We start from the raw sequence: 20,719 nt of genomic DNA, 5'->3' as shown, positions 1-20,719 counted from the left end.
TATTAAACTGGCATGAAGACCATCCTAATCAAAGATCAGGTCGTTGGTTCAATCAGATTTGCACTAAATATCATTATTACTTTTTAACTTAGTATAAATAAAAATAATCATGAATCATCTATTTTAAAGAGCTTGTAAGAAAAGTTATATGTAAATGTTAGAATATGTAGAAGTTGATTTTTATTTTTTAATAACAAGATTTTTGAAAATATTATAAAGAATCAAAATAAATAATGAGAAAGGGTTTCTTATAAAAAATATAATGATTAAAATATAAAATATCATAATATATATTAGATGGTTATTTAATGACCTTAATACTATTTAGTAAAAATAACTCCTTTAATATTATAGGAATGTATGCTATAGCCTGATAGTGGAGGGCTTTCAGATTTGGATCCAATCGGATGTCAAATTTTTTTATCCGATACTTCGGATATGGAAATTAGACATGATCAGATAATATCCAACTATTTTTCAGCCCTAACACCATTAGCACTTTTTCCTTTATCTCTTATCTATAAGTCAACTTCCTATTACGTATCATTATCATTTTGTTGCCAGTTTATTGATTCATTGCCGAAGCGCCATTATAATGTTGATTTATCTACTTCAATACTCATTGCTTTATGTTTTGTTGCTATGCAACATTTGCCGGCATCCATTATTTCATATTTCACTCTTTCAATATTATTAACGATGTAATCTTTTGCTCGCCATTATTAAAGTTGATCACTTCATATACAACAAAAATTTGATTATAGAAACCTTTTATTTATTATAATTTATTATATTATTATATTATGTTCCAAGAATAGTTAGAAAAATAAGAAAAAAAATGGTTCTTGTGTGTTGTGCATGGATGGTAAAAACGACGTCATATTAATGATGAGAGTTTTTTCACAGAGGCTTAACTTTTGTATAGTTCTCCATTCACAATGAATGTCATTGTTTATAACATTTATCGCTAAAGTTCATTACTTGATATACAAAATAAATTTTGTTACTGAAATTTTGTATTTATTATAATTTATTAAATTGCAATATTGTATGTCAAGAAGAAGGATTAAGAAATATTCTATCCTAGGTATCGCATGGATTATGTGCTAGTAGCTCAAGAACTATTGGGCATAACTCACATATCACTTAATCCAATCACGAGCATAGCACGTGTCATCCTATATGGCTGATCCCGTAAACCGATTTGCGGTAAGTCGATCAACCACAACGGCGAGGAATCGCTGGAACTCGTTTCTCTTGCTACGACCAATTATGCCCTCGATCACTCTTTTTATTACAGGACCACCCCTCTTCTTCCGACTTCAAAACCCAAATCCCCTGCTCCCCTCCGCCGTCTCGGTCGAGCCAAACCAAAAACATAGCCATGGCGATCGCCGCTCTCCGTCGAATTCCCCTGTACCTAACGCGATCCCCTCCCTCGATCTCTCTCCTCTCCACTTCCATCGCACGGCCGTGCTCCTCCATCGCCCGCGCCGCCCCCTCCGCGTCCGCGAAGGTCGCCGACCGGATCGTCAAGGTCTTCGCCATCGATCTCAACGGCAAGAAGCGCGAGGTCGTGGGGCTCTCCGGCCAGACCCTCCTCCGCGCCCTGATGAACGCCGGACTCATCGACCCAGACTCCCACCGGTTAGAGGAGATCGACGCCTGCTCCGCCGAGTGCGAGGTCCACATCGCGCAGGAGTGGCTCGACAAGCTCCCCCCGCCCTCGTACGATGAGAAGTACCTGCTTACGAGGACCTCCAGGAACCGGGTCCTTAACAAGCATGCGCGGCTCGGCTGCCAGGTCGTGCTCACGCCGGAGCTCCAAGGTATGGTTGTCGCCATCCCCGAGCCCAAGCCCTGGGATATCCCGTAATGGGGAAGAGGGCTGGTGATCCCTAGGGATAGGGCTCGATTGTGATGGAAAGTTGGGTTCTTTACTTGTGTTGGATTCAGAATAACAACAAATGCTACTTCTGTTTACAATTTAATCATCTTTCGTGTTTTTGTTCTATGAGAACTATGCGATGTGCTTTAAATTCGCTTGTTTTTATGCAACTATGGATTTTTTTCCTTCTCCTGTTTATATATATTTTTATCTTGTGGTTAGTTTTGGTAGGGATTGCTGACGTGAAAGGGAAATAGAGGGAAAAATTTGTTAGTTGGTAATTCGGATTGATGGGTTCCATGAATTGCCTGTGTTTAAATGATACCGAGCAGATCTTCACGCATAATTATTTGGGAAAAATGCTGAAACTAGCGTACTATTTGTCAGTTATTTTGTATGAAATTGAGTTTGAATTAAGCATAGTTCTTATAAGTTTTGTGGCACTCGTGTTAACATTACTTTACATCTTCCCCAACAAGGATCAGTGGGTTTTATGAGCATGCTATTCAGTTTTTGTTTGCTGTAAGATGTTTATGAAACTTGTAAATGGAAATTGTGTGATAGGCATAAATTTGTGAAAATCTATGACTTTTTCTTGAATATCTAGTTTGACTAGTCCTGGAATTTTGGGTTATCATAACCTGTTCTAATTAAGTGATTTTGATTTGATTGTGGTCCAATCTGCTTTGCATTTTTTCCATTTAGTTGCAATCTGGGACAAGCTGGACCCTGGATTGATAAATGTTGATTTTTTTTTTTTTACTGTGCAGCGGTGTTTGGTATAAGTTGGATAATTAACTGGAATCTGGGAAGACTGATATTGGAGATTTAATATTTTTTTGGCCATTGAATTTCGTTAGCAGAAGATTGATTGAAAAGGTATTTCAAAAGCAAATAAAATGGTATGCTGCTTCATCCTTCATTGAGCTTTCTGCAGTTTATTTGGTTCTTTGAAGAGAAATGGTTGATGTCCTACCTGCTTGTTGAGTTTGATAAGCCATTAAGAGAACTTTCAGGCTGCAGAAAACTTTGATTACTTGACATGAACTTTTGTAGGTTCATAACCAATTAGTTCAGTTCTTGCATGAAGTGTTCAGGTAGTTGTATTAAAGAAAAAGGATCCCTGCAAGGTTAAAGGTGGATTTAGGTCATCTTGCAGTCTTTTTAGTTTAATCAAGAAAATACTGGAAGTTGTCCAGGATAACAAACATTACATGCTGCATGCTAGGCAGGAGGCAAATATGGTTCTTGCTGTTCAGGTAACTTGACCTTTCATGTATGCCTTTATCAAGTCATTATTTGGATGAGTCATGATTTGATAATATAAAATAAGAATGATGCTCATGGCCTGGTAAAATATTTCATTGAAAGTTTTGAATCTTTAAAGTGTTCTTGCACATCCTTGCAAGTGATTCTTCTGGTCTGCTTCGCTAAATTTCTTTCCTTCCTTTTGATCAAGTATAATATTTTTACTAATGTGTGAAGGGGCTATCTTTGCATTAATGTTATTGGAAAAGTTTTGACTAATTACAACCAGCTTAATTATGTTATCGAAGAAACCATCATTTTATCAATCATGCAATTTTCTAGCATCTTACTATGGATGAGTTGTAGATTTCTGAGCAAATTGTGCTTTAAAGCATTGAGCTCGCCCCAAATGCTACACATTTCAAAATCTTATTCGGTGAACTATATGAAGCCTATAAGCAACACTGAGACAGGATAATTTCATTGATTATTTGGGATTATTTGACTATGTGGAATGTGAGCCAGTACAGCTGAGGTGACAACATGATCTCATCTTTAGGTAGAAAGGGTAGAAAAGAAGAAAAGAACCAAAAAGACCTAGATGGAAGAAATAGGCAATTTCATGGATGAGCTTGCAAAAGTCTAACTTCTGAAAAATGGATACTCAGAGTGCAGGAGGCACAAGATTTGTTGTCTGGGGGATACTTAAAGATGGATTTTACAAGTATCTTGAAACAAGAATTGAAACATGCTAGCATTAATGTTATATGGGATTGCTTTTGGTTTATTTGTAGGAAAATGCTTTTTCAATATAGGTGGCTTAGATGGAGAACTGCATTACAGTCATGCCCCTTTTTGTGTTAGTGAATAGTTTCTTCTCCTATCCTAATGTCACTGTCTCAGCAGCATGATCATCATCACCTTATCCTATCCATGAGCAAGAAGATATTTTTTTAAGAAAAAGAAGAGATAAATTAAAAAGAGAAAATATCTGATAATTGGAGAAAATATCAGGACTAGTGCAAAGAAAGGGACTTTTGTATATATTATTTGAGTGAAAAAATATGTGTGTCTCCTCTTATTCTCATTTTGTTTTCATTAGCATTCTTTTGGTACTATGGATGAGCAATCAGGATGTTTCATGGTGAATAACAATTTATTAAACTTGAGATTTATTGTAACCTTATTGTTGGAGAAATACAAGTCCCCCCAAAGCACGTGAGCACATCGCCAGCATGTGATCAGAAGCACTCGACCTCGGAAGCGCCCTACCTCGGACGCCCGACCAGGCGCCCGACCTCAGACGCTCGACCTCAAAATGCCCGACCGGGCACCCGACCTGGAAGCTCTCGACCTCGGAAGCCCGACCTCACCATCCACCCGCCGTGGTCACATCCTTCTGCAGCTCGACCAGAGACCATCCCCTGCCACCGCCGCTAACAATTAATGCGCATGGTCTCTGCAGACCTCCGGCTTACTCAACAATTAATGTGCATAGTCTCTGCAGACCTCCGGCTTACTCAACAATTAATGCGCATGGTCTTTGCAGACCTCCGGCTTACTCAACAATTAAAACGCATGGCTCCTGCTATCTACAGATCTCAAGCTCTCCATGGCAAATCTGCTCGGCTGCGTCTGGTCAGCCATGACAACTTCTTGGCCCTGGCCTGATCTCCTAGGCAATGCATTAATTCACACGATCGTGCATTAATTCATACGACATGCTCAATCATACAGTAACTCCGCCCCGTCATATCACAGATAATCCAGTACCCCTCTATAAAAAGGGAACCCTCCCACCTTAGAGGGGGCTGGACGCTGAAACTCTGGACATATATCTCCTCTTATACATTTGCCCCCTCTGACTTAGGCATCGGAGGGTTGGCGTCGGAAATTCCGGCCATCGGCTTTTTGCAGGCCCCACGGGGGACGCCGCCCGCCGACGGATCGCCGCCCGCCAGTTCTCGCCGGAGCTCCAACCTCTCAACCGACGGCCGCCCTCGGGTCCAATTTCCAGCAACAGTTGGCGCTAGAGGAAGGGCCCGAGTTGTGGCCATGAAGTTGAGAAGTAAAGGAGCCTCTAATGCCTCCCGGTGTCTCCCACCAAGTCCTAGACACTCTGTCCAGAACTCGCCGTCTCCGGCTGCTCCGGTTCCCCAAGTCCAGCCGGAACAGTTCAACATCCTGGTGCAGCAGGTCCAAGCCTTGGCCGCGGCCGTCCAGGGCCTACAGCGCGAGGGAGCCCCACCTATGCCGCCTCTGCAGGCCCAGGTTCAGCCAGTGCTTCCTCCGAACGGACCAGTGCCCCAGGGCCAAAATCTTCACGGCTCCTCAAGGGCTAATAATGAAGAATGATGCTGTTACCAAGGCTCAGCCCGGACGTCTCCTCGGAGAGAAATGCCGGGGAGGAGCATAGACCGAAGGTCGCAGCCTTCGGAAGCTGAGTCGGCTCCAGACCGCCGCGAGCCGGAGCAGACTACTGTGACAATCCCCCAGGCTGGAAAGCTCGACAGGAAGGTCGAGAATCTGGAGCACCAGATTGAAGCACTTCATAGTAGAAAGGCAAGGCGCGAGGGTGACTTTGAGTTTACCACCAAGTCCCCCTTTTTTTGCCAGATCAAGGACGAGCCGGTCCCACTAAGGTTCAAAATGCCCCAAGTGGAGCCCTACAATAGAACTACCAACCTCCTCGATCATTTGGAAAGTTACCGAGCCCTTATGGCGTTGCAAGGATCCTCGGAAGCTGTGCTCTGCAAGGCCTTCCCAGCTACCCTTCGGGGAACCACTCGGCTTTGGTTCTCTGGATTGAAGCCGAGTTCGGTGTTCTCTTTCGAGTAGCTCGGCAGGCAGTTCGCCACCAACTTCGCTGCCAGTCGTCGCCAGCAGCGAACATCGGATTTTCTCCTGGACGTCAAGCAGAAGGAAGGGGAATCCCTCAGAGAATACCTCGACCGCTTTACCGCTGCAACCTGGGAGGTCCGCGAGTTCGACCAGTCAATAGCCATGTCGGCACGAAAGATTGGGGCTCGCTCCTATAGATTCCTCTTCTCCATCGAGAAGAGCTTCTCCGCCGACTTTACCGAAATGCTGGTCTAAGCTCGGAAGTATGCGAAGGCTGAGGAGGCTATCGCCTCCAGGCGGGGCGCGACTGAACCGGCCTCAAAGAAGCAAAGGAAGTGCCGCGAGGAGCGCGGCCGCCCGAGAAGCCGATCTTCCCGCCGAGATAGGAACCTGCCTCGGCTGAGGAGCCCGCCTCGACAGTAGGGACGACTTCGACCAAGGTCCCCGCCTCGACCGAGATCTCCGCCACGGCCTCGGATGCACTCGGGGAGGTACGGAACTACACTCCCATCAACGCAACCTGGGCCGAGATCCTAATGGAGATAGAAGGTCGGGATTTCTTCCGACCCCCGCCCTCGATGCGGGATGTGGGAGTCCCGCGCAACCCTAGAAAGTACTGCCGCTTCCACCGGGACCATGACCACGACACGGAGGATTGTTTCCAGCTTCGAGATGAGATCGAGGCGCTTATCCATCGCGGGGTGCTCAACCGGTTCGTGTGGAACCAGCGCGAGGAAAGGAGGCCAGTGGAAAATGCCGCGCCGTCCAAAAATCCAAATGACAACAGGCCTATCGCCGGCACCATCAATGCCATTGGAGGAGGAAGCTCGGCTGAAGAGCCAACCGAGGAAAGAACCCCTCCGAAGCGCCCGCGCACCTCCAAAACTATCTCATTCTCGGACGAGGACATGGAAGGAGTTGAGACTCCTCATGATGACTCTGTGGTCATCTCCATAATTGTAAATAAGTTTGATGTAAAGCGTGTCTTAGTTGATAATGGAAGTTCGGCAAATGTTTTGTACTACCACGCCTACCAAAAAATGGGGTTAACAGAAAGCCAGCTTCGGAGAATGAACGCTTCACTGGTCGGATTTACCGGGGACTCGGTCCCGGTTGAGGGCGAGGTCAGTTTTCTCGTCACAGTTGGGCTCGCCCTCTGAGAAAGTACGGTGAGGACGGACTTTCTTGTGGTCCACTTACCTTCGGCCTATAATGCCATTCTTGGGCGACCAGGACTTAACGCCCTCCGAGCTGTGGTCTCGACTTACCACCTGCTCGTGCGGTTCCCCATCAACCGAGGAATAGGCGAAGTTCGGGGGGACCGGTCAATAGCTAAGCGATGCTACATGGCGACCCACAAAGCAAAGCAACCGGCTAAAGCACCAAGCCAAGAGGAGCAAACAGCCGGGGCGTCAATTCAAGTATCAGACCAGGCGCTGCCCATCGAAACCTTGGAGGTGCGGGACAACCCCTGGAAAGAACGAGTAGAGCCCGGTGAGCTTTTTACCCAAATTCCTTTACAAGAGGACTGTCCAGAGCTAACCGTGCAGATCGGCTCCGGCCTGAGCTCCCTTGAAAGGGACCGCCTGATCGAGTTCTTTCGGTCCAACATGGACGTCTTCGCCTGGTCGCCCGCCGACATGCCGGGAATCGACCCTGAGTTCATGGTTCACCGACTCCAGGTGAAGCCAACCTGTAGGCCCGTGCGACAGAAGAAACGGGGCTCCGCCCCGGAACGACAACGAGCAGCGGCCGAGGAAGTGGACAAACTCCTCGAGGCCGGCTTCATCTGGGAGGTCTCCTATCCAGACTGGCTCGCCAACGTGGTCCTTGTGAAGAAATCCAACGGAAAGTGGCGCATGTGCGTGGACTACACCGACTTGAACAAAGCCTGCCTAAAGGACAACTTTCCACTTTCCAGCATCGACCAGCTTGTCGACTCCACCTCGGACACCAGTTGCTGACCTTTATGGACGCCTTCTCGGGGTATAATCAAATCCGAATAGCGCTAGAAGACGAGGAGAAGCGGCTTTCATCACCGACAAGGGCCTCTATTGCTATAAAGTAATGCCGCTCGGGTTGAAGAATGTCGGAGCAACATATCAAAGACTGGTTAGCCAAATCTTCAAAAATCAAATAGGCCGAAACATGAAGGTTTATGTGGACGACATGCTGGTAAAAAGCCGAATGGCCGAGGACCATGTGGCTGACCTCGATGAGACTTTCTCCACCCTCAGAAAATATCGAATGAAGCTCAACCCTGCTAAATGTGCATTCGGAGTCACCTCGGAAAAATTCCTTGGCTTCGTAGTCACCCAGCGTGGAATCGAAGCAAATTCCGAGAAGATCCGAGCACTGCAAGAGATGGTGCTGCCGAAGACGGTCAAGAAGGTACAGCGGCTCACAGGTCGGGTCGCAGCTCTGGAAAGATTTGTCTCCAGGTCGCCGAGCGGTGCCTCCCATTCTTCAAAATCCTCAAGCGATCGAAAGACTTTTCATGGTCGGAGGAATGCCAGCAAGCTTTTGAGGAGCTTAGGCACCTTCTTGCTTCTCCGCCGCTACTTACCAAACCCCAGCAGGGTGAGCTCCTCTATTTGTACCTGGTCGTCTCCCCGATTGCGGTAAGCTCGGTCCTGGTCCGAGAAGAGAATAAGCTCCAAAGACCAGTATACTACGCCAGCCGGGTCCTGAGGGATGCTGAGACAAGATATTCCAAACTGGAGAAAACAATTTTTGCCCTGGTCACCTCGGCTCGGAGGCTCCGACCTTACTTCCAGGCCCACACTGTGGCCATACTGATCGACCAGCCTATGAAGCAAATCCTGCAGCAGTCGGATCGCGAAATGGGAGTCGAGCTCGGGGAGTTCGACCTTGAATACCGTTCAAGGCCGGCGATCAAAGCCCAGGCGCTTGCTGACTTCATTGTGGAGTGCACCTTGCCGGATAATTCTGAGCTCGCACCCGCGCCAGCGATGGAAATCCCGAGGCAACCATGGACTCTACATGTGGATGGCTCCTCGACCTCGGGGGGTAGCGAAGCAGGCCTCATTCTCACCAGCCCGGATGGGGTGGTCGCAGAGCAGGCTTTACGCCTCGAATTTTCCGCCTCGAACAATGTGGCAGAATACGAGGCGCTCGTCGCCGGGCTCAAATTGGCATAGGAGCTGAAAGTAGAGGACCTAAAGGTCTTTAGTGACTTCCAATTGGTCGTGAGCCAAATCTTGGGAGACTTCGAAGCCAGAGAACCGTCAATGCAGAAATATCTCCAGAAGGTGCGGGACCTCACCTCTACTATGAGTTCCTTCAACATCCAGCATATTCCTAGGACAGAGAACCTGAGAGCAGACGAACTGTCGAAGCTGGCGATCTCTCGCATGAGCGAGCTTCCTAAGGCAACAATGCTCGAATATCTCCAAATGCCCAGCATGGAAGAGCCTGAGCCGACCCTCTGCATCGATGCCGAGCCGAGCTGGATGGACGAGCTCATCAGCTATCTACAAAATAAAGCCCTCCCCAGTAATGAGCCCGAAGCTCGCCGAATCAGACGTCTAGCCTCCCGATACATATTATATGAAGGCAAGCTCTACCGAAAATCCTTCACCTCTTCTCTCCTCAGATGCCTTCGTCCGTCAGAGGCGGACTATGCCATGCGAGAGGTCCATGAAGGAATAAGCGGAAACCATTTGGGAGGCCGAGCACTGGCCCATAAAATCCTGCGCCAGAGATACTATTGGCCCACACTTCAGAAAGATGCAACGGACTTCGTCCGAAGGTGCGATCGATGCCAACGGAACGCCAACATCCAGTGCCGACCTTCGGCCCCGCTGACCTCGATCAGTGCCCCCTGGCCATTCGCCCAGTGGGGAATCGACATCCTAGGGCCATTTTTTCAGGCAACCGGGCAGAGAAAATTTCTAGTTGTCTCCACGAACGACAACTCCAAACGTCACACATCCGATCGACTACTTCACCAAGTGGGTCGAAACTGAACCAGTGGCCCGGATCACCGAGCAGAAGATGCAAGATTTTGTTTGGAAGTCAATAATCTGCAGATTTGGACTCCCTCGCATCCTCATATCTGACAACGACCGTCAGTTCGATAACGTCCGTTTTAGAAAATTCTGCTCCGAGCTCGGCATCGATCACCGTTTCACCTCGGTCGCACATCCACAGACAAATGGAGAAACCGAGGTGACGAATCGCACCATCCTCCAGGGACTTAAGGCCAGGCTCGACCAATCCAAGGGGCAATGGGTCGAAGACCTCTACAATGTCCTCTAGGCTTACAGAACCACATTCCGACTTCCTATCGGTGAGACCCCCTTCAATCTGGCGTATGGAACAGAAGCTGTTATCCCCCTGGAAGTCGGACGCCCCTCTCCAAGAGTGGAACATTATGATGCGGCCTCCAACTCCTCCCAACTCAGGGGCAACCTGGACCTCCTCGAGGAGACAAGGGAAGCCGTCCGAGTCCGCATGGTGAGATATCAACAAAAAACGGCACAATACTACAACTCCAGAGTAAAAGCCAAACTTTTCAAGGCAGGTGATCTCGTCCTCAGGAGAGCGGAAGCTTCCCAGCCAACCGAGCAGGGGAAGCTAGCCCCTAATTGGGAAGGACCCTATCGGGTCGCGCGAGTCCAGCGGCCCGGAGTATACAAGCTGGAGTCTCTCGAAAGGACCCTCATCCCACGGAGCTGGAACTCCGAAAATCTCCGGATGTACTATCAGTAAATCCCTAAGGGGTCCTCGGCAATTGGGAACATGATTCTCGCCCTCTCTTCATGCTAATTCATTTACAACTTTTTCTTAACTATTTCGTGCTCCTCTTGACATCGGGACCTTTGTGATCCTCAGAAAACCCGACCAAGCTCGGATGCCCGACCAAGTTCGGATGCCCTAGCCAAGCCTAGGACACCTCACTGCGACGACATCGAGCTCGGTCTCGATCTCCCTCAAAAATCCCAGCCAAGTTCGGGATGCCCCGATAAGTCGACAGCGAGCCCAGGCTCCCTCGACCTCGGAAAGATGGGGTAGTACCTTCGCGGCCCTCCATGGCGCTCGACATCAACAACGGGGTAGTACCTTCGCGGCCTCCCGTAGCGCCTCTTCGACTAAGGTCGAGATGCCCCGATAAGTCGACAGCGAGCCCAGGCTCCCTCGACCTCAGGAAGACGGGGTAGTACCTTCGCGGTCCTCCGTGGCGCTCGACATCAACAATTGGGTAGTACCTTCGCGGCCCCCGTAGTGCCTCCTCGACTAAGGTCGAGATGCCCCGATAAGTCGACAGCGAGCCCAGGCTCCCTCGACCTCGGAAAGATGGGGTAGTACCTTCGCGGCCCTTCGTGGCGCTCGATATCAACAACGGGGTAGTACCTTCGCGGCCCCCCGTAGCGCCTCCTCGACCAAGGTCGAGATGCCCCGACAAGTCGACAGTGAGCCCATGCTCCCTCGACCTCGGAAAAATAGGGTAGTACCTTCGCGGCCCTCCATGACGCTCGAGATCAACAACGGGATAGTACCTTCGCGGCCCCCTGTAGCACCTCCTCGACTAAGGTCGAGATGCCCCGATAAGTGGACAGCGAGTCCAAGCTTCCTCGACCTCGGAAAGATGGGATAGTACCTTCGCGACCCTCCGTGGCACTTGACGATGACAACGGAACAACACCTACGCAAACCCCGACGATAGCAACATCTCCCAATGTGCCGGTGTCCCTGAAGTGGATCCCAGGCCAAAGAACGCCTCCGAAAGCTAGCCGAGGAACGAAGTGGCTTGCTTCAACATGGGGCGCCCGACCCCAATGGTGCAAGAGGTACATCCCGCTTAGCACCTGCTCCATTACATCTATTTACTTATATCGCTGACAAGATCCCGATCAAGCTTGGGACTTCCCCCGACCAAGGTCGGGATGCTCTTCTGAGTCAACCATAGGCCAGGGTCCCATCGACCCCGTGCACGCTCTCCCTATTTGTGATCTCCATTTCAGCCCAAACAGACCCCTCCGAATAAGGGCTCGGCCAAGCCCAAACATCGAAAAGTCGACGCCAGTCTGCAGCGATGACCTTGACCCTTGGCACTCTGGTCGAGCTCGGAAGTGCCGAGGCACTCACCAAAGGTTTTGATTTTACTTGTTGGTACCTCGACCAAGCCCGAGGCCAACAGCCGCGAAGGCCCCAGCGGCAACTCGATTTTGGTCCGCAATCTCCTCGGAGACCGACCCCAAAACTTTTTGTAAGCCTACATCCGGAAAGCCGAGCTCGAAAACTTGGCCAAATATTCTGGAAGATAAATCTAAAGGCCAAACGAAACCCCTTCGGGGTCCGAAGCTTGAGCTCAGTGCCTTAGAAATTTGGGAGCCAGGCTCAAGGGCCTGGCGAGATTCGAATCCAAGCTCGAAGACTTGGTGAATTTTCCTAAAGTCTGAGCTTGGAGCCTTCTCTAGCGAACGCGGTCGAAACCTAAATTTACGGAATTCAAGTCTACGAATTTAGCCGAGTCCAAAGACTTAGAGAAATTCGTTGAAGAGAATTTGACTTAGCGAACGTGGTTGGAACTCAAGTCTGCGGAACTTAAGTCTACGAACCTGGCCGAGCTCAAAGACTTCGTGAATTTTCCTAAGGTCTAAGCCCGGCGCCTGAATGCCATCCTTATCGGACCTAAGCTTAATAACTTAGCAAACGTGATTCGAACCTAAGTCTATGAGCTTAGCCGAGCTCGAACACTTAGAGGAATTCGCCGGAAAGAAGAGAAAGGTAAACATGAATTTACAAAGGAAGTTCTTTCATTAATAAAAGCCCGAAGGCTGAAGTACAAAATTAAGGATCGGCCATACAACAAGTTTGGAGGCCGATCTCGCTTACAACAAAAGAAGAACAAAAGGAAAAGACAAAAAAAGATAACAAGTCTTAGGAGGCTGCGGCTTCATCGGTACCGGGATCGTCCACGATGATTACTTGGGGGTCTTCGGCAGGAATCGGCTCGGGACCCTCCGCGGCGGGTTCAGATGAAACACCGCCAATAGTCTCGGGAACTCCCCCAGTAACCTCCCTAGCGGGAGCTGCCTGAGCCGATCGCTCGGCCTTGGCGGCCTCGGTCCCGGCGACCTCTCCCTCGGCGGCCTCGGTCTCGGCGACTTCTCCCTCGACCTCGGTCTCGGCAGCCTCTCCCTCGTCCTCAAGCGCCGAGGGCAGGTCGAACTCGCTCTCCTTGCCGAACCCCGATCTTGGCCGGATCCTCGAAAGGTCGAGCTGGGGGCAGTATCGCGCCATCTGCCTCTGAAAATTTTCAAAGCCCCGGAGGAACCCGTCCACGGTCTCCTCCAACATGTCGCGAAACTCTTCCGACTTCTTGAAGAACTCCACGACATTTTCGGCTTGCTCGAGTGCCCTCTTCTCTCGGGCCTCGAGCTGCTCGACCTTCAGGCGGAGAACTCCGCCCTCGTACTTGTGGCCGGCGGCTTCAGAACGAGCCTCAGCAAGGCGTGCCTCGGGGGCGCGCAGCTCTGATCTCGCCAAAGCATGCGCGGCCCTCTCCTCTTCGAGCTCGTCGACGCTCTTTCGCCGCCCGGCCTCGGTGGCCTCCCTCCGTGCGATGGCTTCCGCCAACGCGGCCTCCGACTCAGCGAGCCTCTTTTCGGCCGACTCTAGTTGCCTGTGGAATTGCCGAGACTCATTCTGGCATTCCGAGGCAATGAATACCAGAGTGTCGATTTCGTGAATATGCTGCAAGAAAAACAACGATAAATAAAAATGAAGAGAATACCGATGACTAAAGACAAAATAAGAAGGCAGCTTACCAGAACAGCGTTGCGGTACTTCTGGTCGACAACTTCCTCGAGCCCAAGGGCTCTGAACTCGGCCCGGTCGGCCGGGAGCATCGCGCGGCGGAACACTGCGCGCGCGACATCGCCATCCCGGAAGGCCGAGCTGCCCTCGCGGATTGGAGACTCTGGGTCGGCCGACTCCCTCCCAGAGCGTCCTCCGGCCCCCGAAGAACTCGGCCCGCCCGAGCTCGTGACGACAGGGCGGGACGCGCTCGGGACCCCGGGGCCCCTGCTTGGCTCGGGCCCCGAGCGCCGCAGACGGACAATTGGCCGGCCACTCGTTGAGAGATGGGGGCGGGACATGTTGAAGGCGCCGAGTCCGACGCCCCCTCGGAGCTCGAACTGGGGCCCTCTCCTGGGCAGACCCCGACGCTTCGGCCCCAGAGCCCCTCACCTCGGCAGGGGCGGATGTAGCAGCCGGCCTGGCCCTCTTTCGGGGCTCGGGAAAAGCCCCGCCGGCCTCGGCCGCCCTCCTCTTCAACCGGGAGAAGAGAGATGTGTTGCTGGTCGGCATGTGGGGAATATCTGAAACAAACAAAAGAAGAAAAACTCTAAAAGGAAGAAAGAAACAAATAAGACGGAAAATAAAGCAATACGACCGTTCTTACCCTCGGGGCGCGCCGAGCTCAGGCTGACGTTCATCAAGGCCTCCTCTTTTAGGAGGTCGGTCAGGCTGATGTCCTTCCCGAGACCCCGTAGAGCGTCGAGAACCCTCTGCTCGTCTGCCGTCAGCTCGGAGAGCCTATTGAGGGCCTTCAGCCAGGGATGCCCCCACCTCGGGTCGAAGCCCCACGATACCTCGGACAAAAGAAAGAAAAATTTTTCCTTCCACTCATGGATAGAGGAAGGGGCACCTCGGAAAAGTGACATACTGCTCCGAAAGGCGAAATATAGCCACTCTCCTCCCGCCGGGTTCGTCTTCAACAAGAAATACCGACGGAAGACGCTCACTAAAGTCGGGATCCCATGCGCAAGGCAAAGGGACAAAAACCCGATAATGGTCCTCCACGAGTTCGGAGCGAGCTGTGCTGGGACGAGTTGGTACTCCACCAGCAAATCGTTTACGAACTCGTGGAGGGGGAACCGTAGGCCGGCCTAGAGTGTCTCGACATGCACTCCGATCCGACCTGGAGGTGGTCGCGTCACCCTGTCCTTCGGCCCCGCAGGTTCGAGATGAAACCCGGGGCGGAAAAAAGAACCGGGTACGGACCAGCTCCAATTTCTCCCCCGACAGACTGGATCCGACCTCATTCGGACCGGAACCCATTTTAGAAGGAAGAAAAAGAAGAGAAAAAGGAAAGCAAAAGACGAAGAAAAAACAAAGAAGAAGAAAGAGAACCCCCTAGCTAATGTGGGGAGGTGACCTACGAGGGGGATCGTCGGGAATCGCCCTGGGGCACCGCCGGGGAGACTTTGTTACGACTGAGAAAGGAGAACAGGAGAATAGAAGCGGCGGAAGAGAGAGAAGCAGCCAAGCGAGACCTTTTTAGGGCCAGATTGAGGAGTTTATATAGACCCCCCGACGGCCCAGATCGGCAGGGCTGGATCCCGCCTTCCATCCAGATTGCGCCACGTATCGGCCCCGAAAGCCGAAGTAGCGCATCCATTCCGGGCTGGTGCCTCGAATACGGAATTGAGGCGGTGTCCCGTCAGATCTCGAAGCCCCATCATGAGCCCACTACACGAGGCGACCTCGAAGGACGAAAGGGCGTCACCCCCTCTCCTCTCATTAAAAGCGCCCCGAAGCACGCGGAGTGCCGGCATAATTTAAGTCTCCCTGGTCCCCACCACTGCAATAAAAGCAACTACTTCCCACGTCCGAGCTCGCGAGCAGCTCGAACTCGGAAGTCGGGGGTAGTGTTGGGGAAAATACAAGTCCCCCCAAAGCACGTGAGCACATCGCCAGCACGTGATCAGAAGCACCCGACCTCGGAAGCGCCCTACCTCGGACGCCCGACCTCAGACGCTCGACCTCAAAACGCCCGACCTGGCGCCCGACCGGGCACCTGACCTGGAAGCTCTCGACCTCGGAAGCCTGACCTCACCATCCACCCACCGCGGTCACATCCTTCTGCAGCTCGACCAGAGACCATCCCCTGCCACCGCCGCTAACAATTAATGCGCATGGTCTCTGCAGACCTCCGGCTTACTCAACAATTAATGCGCATGGTCTCTGCAGACCTCCGGCTTACTCAATAATTAATGCGTATGGTCTTTGCAGACCTCCGGCTTACTCGACAATTAAAATGCATGGCTCCTGCTATCTACGGATCTCAAGCCCTCCACGGCAAATCTGCTCGGCTGCGTCTGGTCAGCCATGACAACTCCTTGGCCCCGGCCTGATCTCCTACGGCAAGGCATTAATTCACACGATCGTGCATTAATTCATACGACATGCTCAATCATACGGTAACTCCGTCCCGTCATATCACAGGTAATCCAGTACCCTTCTATAAAAAGGGAACCCTCCCACCTTAGAGGGGGCTGGACGCTGAAACTTTGGACATATATCTCCTCTTATACATTTGCCCCCTCTGACTTAGGCATTGGAGGGCCAGCGCCGGAAACCCCGGCCACCGGCTTTTTGCAGGCCCCACGGAGGACGCTGCCTGCCAGTTCTCGCCGGAGCTCCACCCTGTCAGCCGACGGCCGCTCCCGGGTCCAATTTCCAGCAACACTTATAAACCTAATATTGCACTGTGTATATAAGATAGTTAATAGGACAAATAACAATTACACAATATTCTTTTTGATATCAATCATGTAGCTTGACTTGCATCCATCTACTTGTTAAGTCTTTGATCTCTTTTAGCTCGCTTTTACATGCATTGAGTCGCTGAATGGCATAAAGGGTGAATGTTAAGAAGAGTGCTTCAAATAAATATCGCATGGTAGGTTATAGTCTTGTCTATGACAGTCTTTTTAGGTACGAGATTGGTTCTCTGGTATCTAGTATTTGGGCCTTATAGTGATGATCGATAAGATGAAGTTTCGTAATCCAGCTGGAAAGGGAAATAGTGATTTCCTGGGTGGAAGTAATTTTCTTCTTTTTTGCCTTTTCTTGTTTTCTTTTTTCTTATGTGTTTGTGTACATGCAGATAAGTAGGTGGGTGCGGGCATATGTGCATCCTTGTGTATGTGCATTTGTTCTCGCGTGCAAAGCAGGTAAAGCAATAACCAATCACTATAGATGAGCCTTGTCATAGACAAGGCAAAGCATGCAATTATTTAGTGGATTTCTTTTTTGCTGAAGAGTGGTATGGGTGCTAACATGGAAAAAGTATCCACTCACCTGGTGGACTGGGAGTGAGTAATTTGGCCTAAGAGTAAGGTCACTGAGGTACTTGTGAATTCAAGTTTTGAAATTATCCCTGTTTAGGGAAATAGTTGTGAAGGCTAAGTTTATGGAGTATTTTTGAAATTCAGTAACCAAGAAAGTTTTAGTTGAGGAAGAAAGGAACAAGTTAAATGCCTAGGTCACGACTATCAGTGAATGGGATGTGCTGAGATTACATGCATGTAAGACACAGATGGTAGGGCGAGGATGTTGTTTAAAACTGCTATGGTAATATAATGGACTTCTGAGTGGATTCTTGGTGCAAAGGTGACCCTTTTGTATTCTTATTTCCTGTATATTTTGGCATTAATTTCTACCCTTTACCCTTGGGTGGTTGTGTGAGGAAAACGGTAAATTTCAGAAAAAGCCTCATTGAGGAAAGTGATGAGGCAATAGTCAACTTTTTGAAGAAATAAGCCAAGACAGCAGAAAGCAGAGATCTGTCTAATGGGTCTTCCACTCTTGGATCTGTCTACTTTAGATCCAAGCTTTAGTTTTGGAAGGTGGTTCCTAGCGGAACTTTCACCACAGATAACCTTCCCCTAGATGTTTGATTTGTTTTAGTCAAACTCCTCATGCTTTCCACTGTTTGATTCTGTGGAATGTATGTTTTCACCTTCTATTTCTACCCGAGATCCAAGGTTTAGTTTTGGAAGGTAGTTCCTAGTGGAACTCCCACTTCAGGTAACCTTTTCATAGATGTTTAAATCAAAATCCTCATGTTTCTTGTAGATGAATTGACTATTAATTTGTTGCTTTATTGTACCTCCAACTTGTGAGAGCATGGATTCTTCTTCTCTTGAAAGTGACAATGCTATCTAGTTTTTTCTTCTTCCTCTTCTTCTCAAACAACACAGAAGATAATGCAAAATTGTTTTTCATGTTGTGCATTGAAAAAATTGTAAAATAAAAGGATAAGTCCAATCTTATCTGAACCATAAGCAATGGACTTAAAGGGGTTCTTCCATACACATTTTATTTTCCATTTTGTCAAAAAAAGGAAAACTTCCAAAAATAAAAGATAAAGTCAAGTATTTTTTTCCTCCCACTTAGGAAAGCATCTCCTTTGAAGGAAGCTGATAACCTTCCAAATGGAGTCATGAGCTGTTTAGCTTTTCTAGGATCTGGTGCATCTTCTACAGTTGCTGATGCAAAGGGTAAATGGCGAAAATGGTTCGGCTTTACTTTGTGAATGATCCAGTGTACTTCCACAGAGATGCAGATAAACAGTTCAGACTGGAGAATGAAAACCAAGTAAATGCCTGCTAATACAACCCAAGTGAAATGTAGAAATATTTCTTATGAATAGTTTCTGGCAAACTCTCAAACTTTATTGATGAACTGACCAATCTCCTGTGCAGAAGGGTAATTTTCATTTGGTAATGAACCATACATTCTGTTGGGTTCTTTGTCTTTGTTATAGGATGCGAGATAGCTCGAAGCCTTCAGAGTCATCTTGCTATGTATTTAGGTGAAATTGTGTTGTGCTCAATTCCAATAAATTGGGCGAAAATAGGGTCCATTGTCAGTTCTATATCCAGGCAAGATGACAATTGATGCAAAACTTGCATGCCAGAATCTTTTAGATGTCGACTGATGAGATGCAGTCAGTATCTCAGTCAATCTCTACCAAGATTTTGAAAAAACAAGAAAGCTGTGGAATTATAGACCATATGCTAAAAGATTTGTCTGCCTCTATCCTTTTCATCTTATTGTTGTTCATTTCAGTAAAACTCCATAAGACCATAAAGTTCTGAAACATTTCTAACCTTCAGGATTCCTATCAGAGTGAGAACAACCAGGCCTGGTTATTTAGAGTTATGAGGGCATACAAAGTTCTCCATACCTGAGAACTAGTTCTCTACACGGTAGGGTACTGTTCATTACTTCTTAGCCACCAAATCTGATAAACCAATCAACTTTTGAGTGCCCCAGACCTCTCTCTGCAATAAAATGAAGCTTGTCATGAGGGAGAAAGGGATTGAACCTTTTCCTCTACTCGTGATAGTAGCATGATGTTTATTTTTGGTATCAGGTTTATTTTTTTGTATTAGGTTTGAACCCTGGAATTTGCCATTAGTGCAACCATAAGGGCTTATTTGGCAAAATCCTGCAGGATCCCGTAGGGAGGGAGATCGGCGGGGATCGTCAAGCCAATTCATGCGGCCTTCATCTGCACCCTCTAGAACCAAGCGAAAAAAGAGTGCTCTATTGTTTACTCCAAACAAATTCTTTCCCAAAACAAATCATGTGCATGTCATATTAATCTATAACAATCTAGGACTTCACCCAAAAAGACCAGCCAGAAGGTATTATTTTGATTTCTTGATTCTGTATAAGTATATCTACCTAGATGGGTTATCACATACTCTCCTCGTTTAAATTCTGATGTCTTTGTCAAGCTAAGGGTTCAAATCTATTTAAATTTAATTTTAAACACTACGATCGGCCCTAATTGATTCGTGCTGCAGTGTCTCTTAATCTACATAGTTATGGATTGGGTCCGTTCTGATACTATTTATAACAATATAGAATCTCACTCAAAAAGATTAATCGGAAGGTATTATTTGTGTTCCTTAATTCTGTATGAGTATTCAAAATCTACCGAGTGAATAACCGATGTTGGACTAAATACATACCCGCATGGCTTTTCACAGTACGTCCATAGTCCTACATGATGGAACATAAAAAAAAACAATAATTAGTGCTAAAGAGTCCTAAAATGCGAAAAAATAATCCAGCCAGTGCTCATCCAAGAGATGTTGAAAGAATAAAAATATATTCACTCCTTCGAGTCCCACATCTATCAAAAGGAAAACAAACAAAACCCTTCATCACATTCCGCTGCATAACATGTGCCCGATGCTGGTATTTGAAACATCTAGCTCCCTCCCTGTAACCACATTACTAGTTATTTCGTTAAACCCAAGGGATAGAGGATCTCTATTACAGCGACACTCAACAAAAGATCACTTAGATTCAGTCACCCATGGGTCAAAATCTTATTACTTTAATATTTCAATTATTGTAGTAGAATCTTTTAATCCATTGTATTTGTAACTTTAAAGCCTGCAAAGTATAAATCATGTTATGATTACGAAACAATGGAATTAGAGCATAGATCAAGTCAGTGAAAATCTTAAGAAACAATTAAGACTAGCGATGTATCCATCCTCGCTGATCATGCAACGAATTTACATCCTGTTTGCCGAGGCAAATCAAAGAACCTGTAAAACTTTCAATCGTTGATTGCTCGACTGGTAATAACAAAATATCGATTGTTGATTGAAAAGAAATTAAATATGCAAACACAACTTGAACAGGATATGTATGTCAGATGAATAATCATTATATTAATCTTCCAATAACCGATAATATCCCAAAATCCATTTACATTTCAATTGTGATACAAAATAAACAAGCAAAATTATTTATAAGGCAATATAGATCAAAGCCATGATAATTAATAAGCCTTGAAAACTAGATACATTTCTCCTGAAACCCAAGCAGCAACAAGTAAAAGGAATAATTTCTATTTTTGGCACTCACAAATATATTTGTGAACATCCCAAACCTTCCTAT

The 20,719-nt window shown here is 48.0% G+C and overlaps 1 protein-coding gene across 4 annotated transcripts; it reads left to right on the top strand.

Moving 5' to 3' along the window:
• The first annotated feature begins 1,324 nt into the window (after nucleotides 1–1,324).
• On the top strand, nucleotides 1,325–19,684 carry LOC103707764 (uncharacterized). Of its 4 annotated transcripts, none has more exons than XR_015971203.1 (3): nucleotides 1,326–1,829; nucleotides 2,659–2,790; nucleotides 19,254–19,684. XR_015971203.1 is itself a non-coding variant. In XM_088706936.1 (3 exons), exons 1-2 carry the CDS (start codon nucleotides 1,385–1,387, stop codon nucleotides 2,718–2,720), a joined length of 507 nt encoding a protein of 168 aa, XP_088563062.1. In that variant the 5' UTR covers nucleotides 1,326–1,384; the 3' UTR covers nucleotides 2,721–2,767; nucleotides 19,254–19,684. The 4 variants fall into 4 exon arrangements, 3 of the variants coding, with proteins under 3 accessions (XP_008790607.1, XP_088563062.1, XP_088563063.1); XM_088706936.1 differs by having other exon boundaries at nucleotides 2,659–2,767; XM_008792385.5 differs by lacking the exon at nucleotides 19,254–19,684 and having other exon boundaries at nucleotides 1,325–1,829; nucleotides 2,659–3,283.
• Nucleotides 19,685–20,719: the final 1,035 nt, after the last annotated feature.

The sequence above is a fragment of the Phoenix dactylifera genome, chromosome 11, assembly GCF_051530095.1.
Source record: "Phoenix dactylifera cultivar Ajwa chromosome 11, Ajwa_hap1_PhDact_Kaust_v1.1, whole genome shotgun sequence".
Taxonomy (NCBI): Eukaryota; Viridiplantae; Streptophyta; class Magnoliopsida; order Arecales; family Arecaceae; genus Phoenix; species Phoenix dactylifera.
This window is presented reverse-complemented; position numbering and strand designations above follow the sequence as displayed.

What these genes read in the sequence shown, in the direction of transcription:
- LOC103707764 (XM_088706936.1), top strand. Translation starts at nt 1,385, where the DNA reads ATGGCGATCGCCGCTCTCCGTCGAATTCCCCTGTACCTAACGCGATCC. An exon ending in GCTCACGCCGGAGCTCCAAG is followed by an intron (nt 1,830 to 2,658) that starts GTATGGTTGTCG and finishes TTTACTGTGCAG; the next exon opens with CGGTGTTTGGTATAAGTTGG.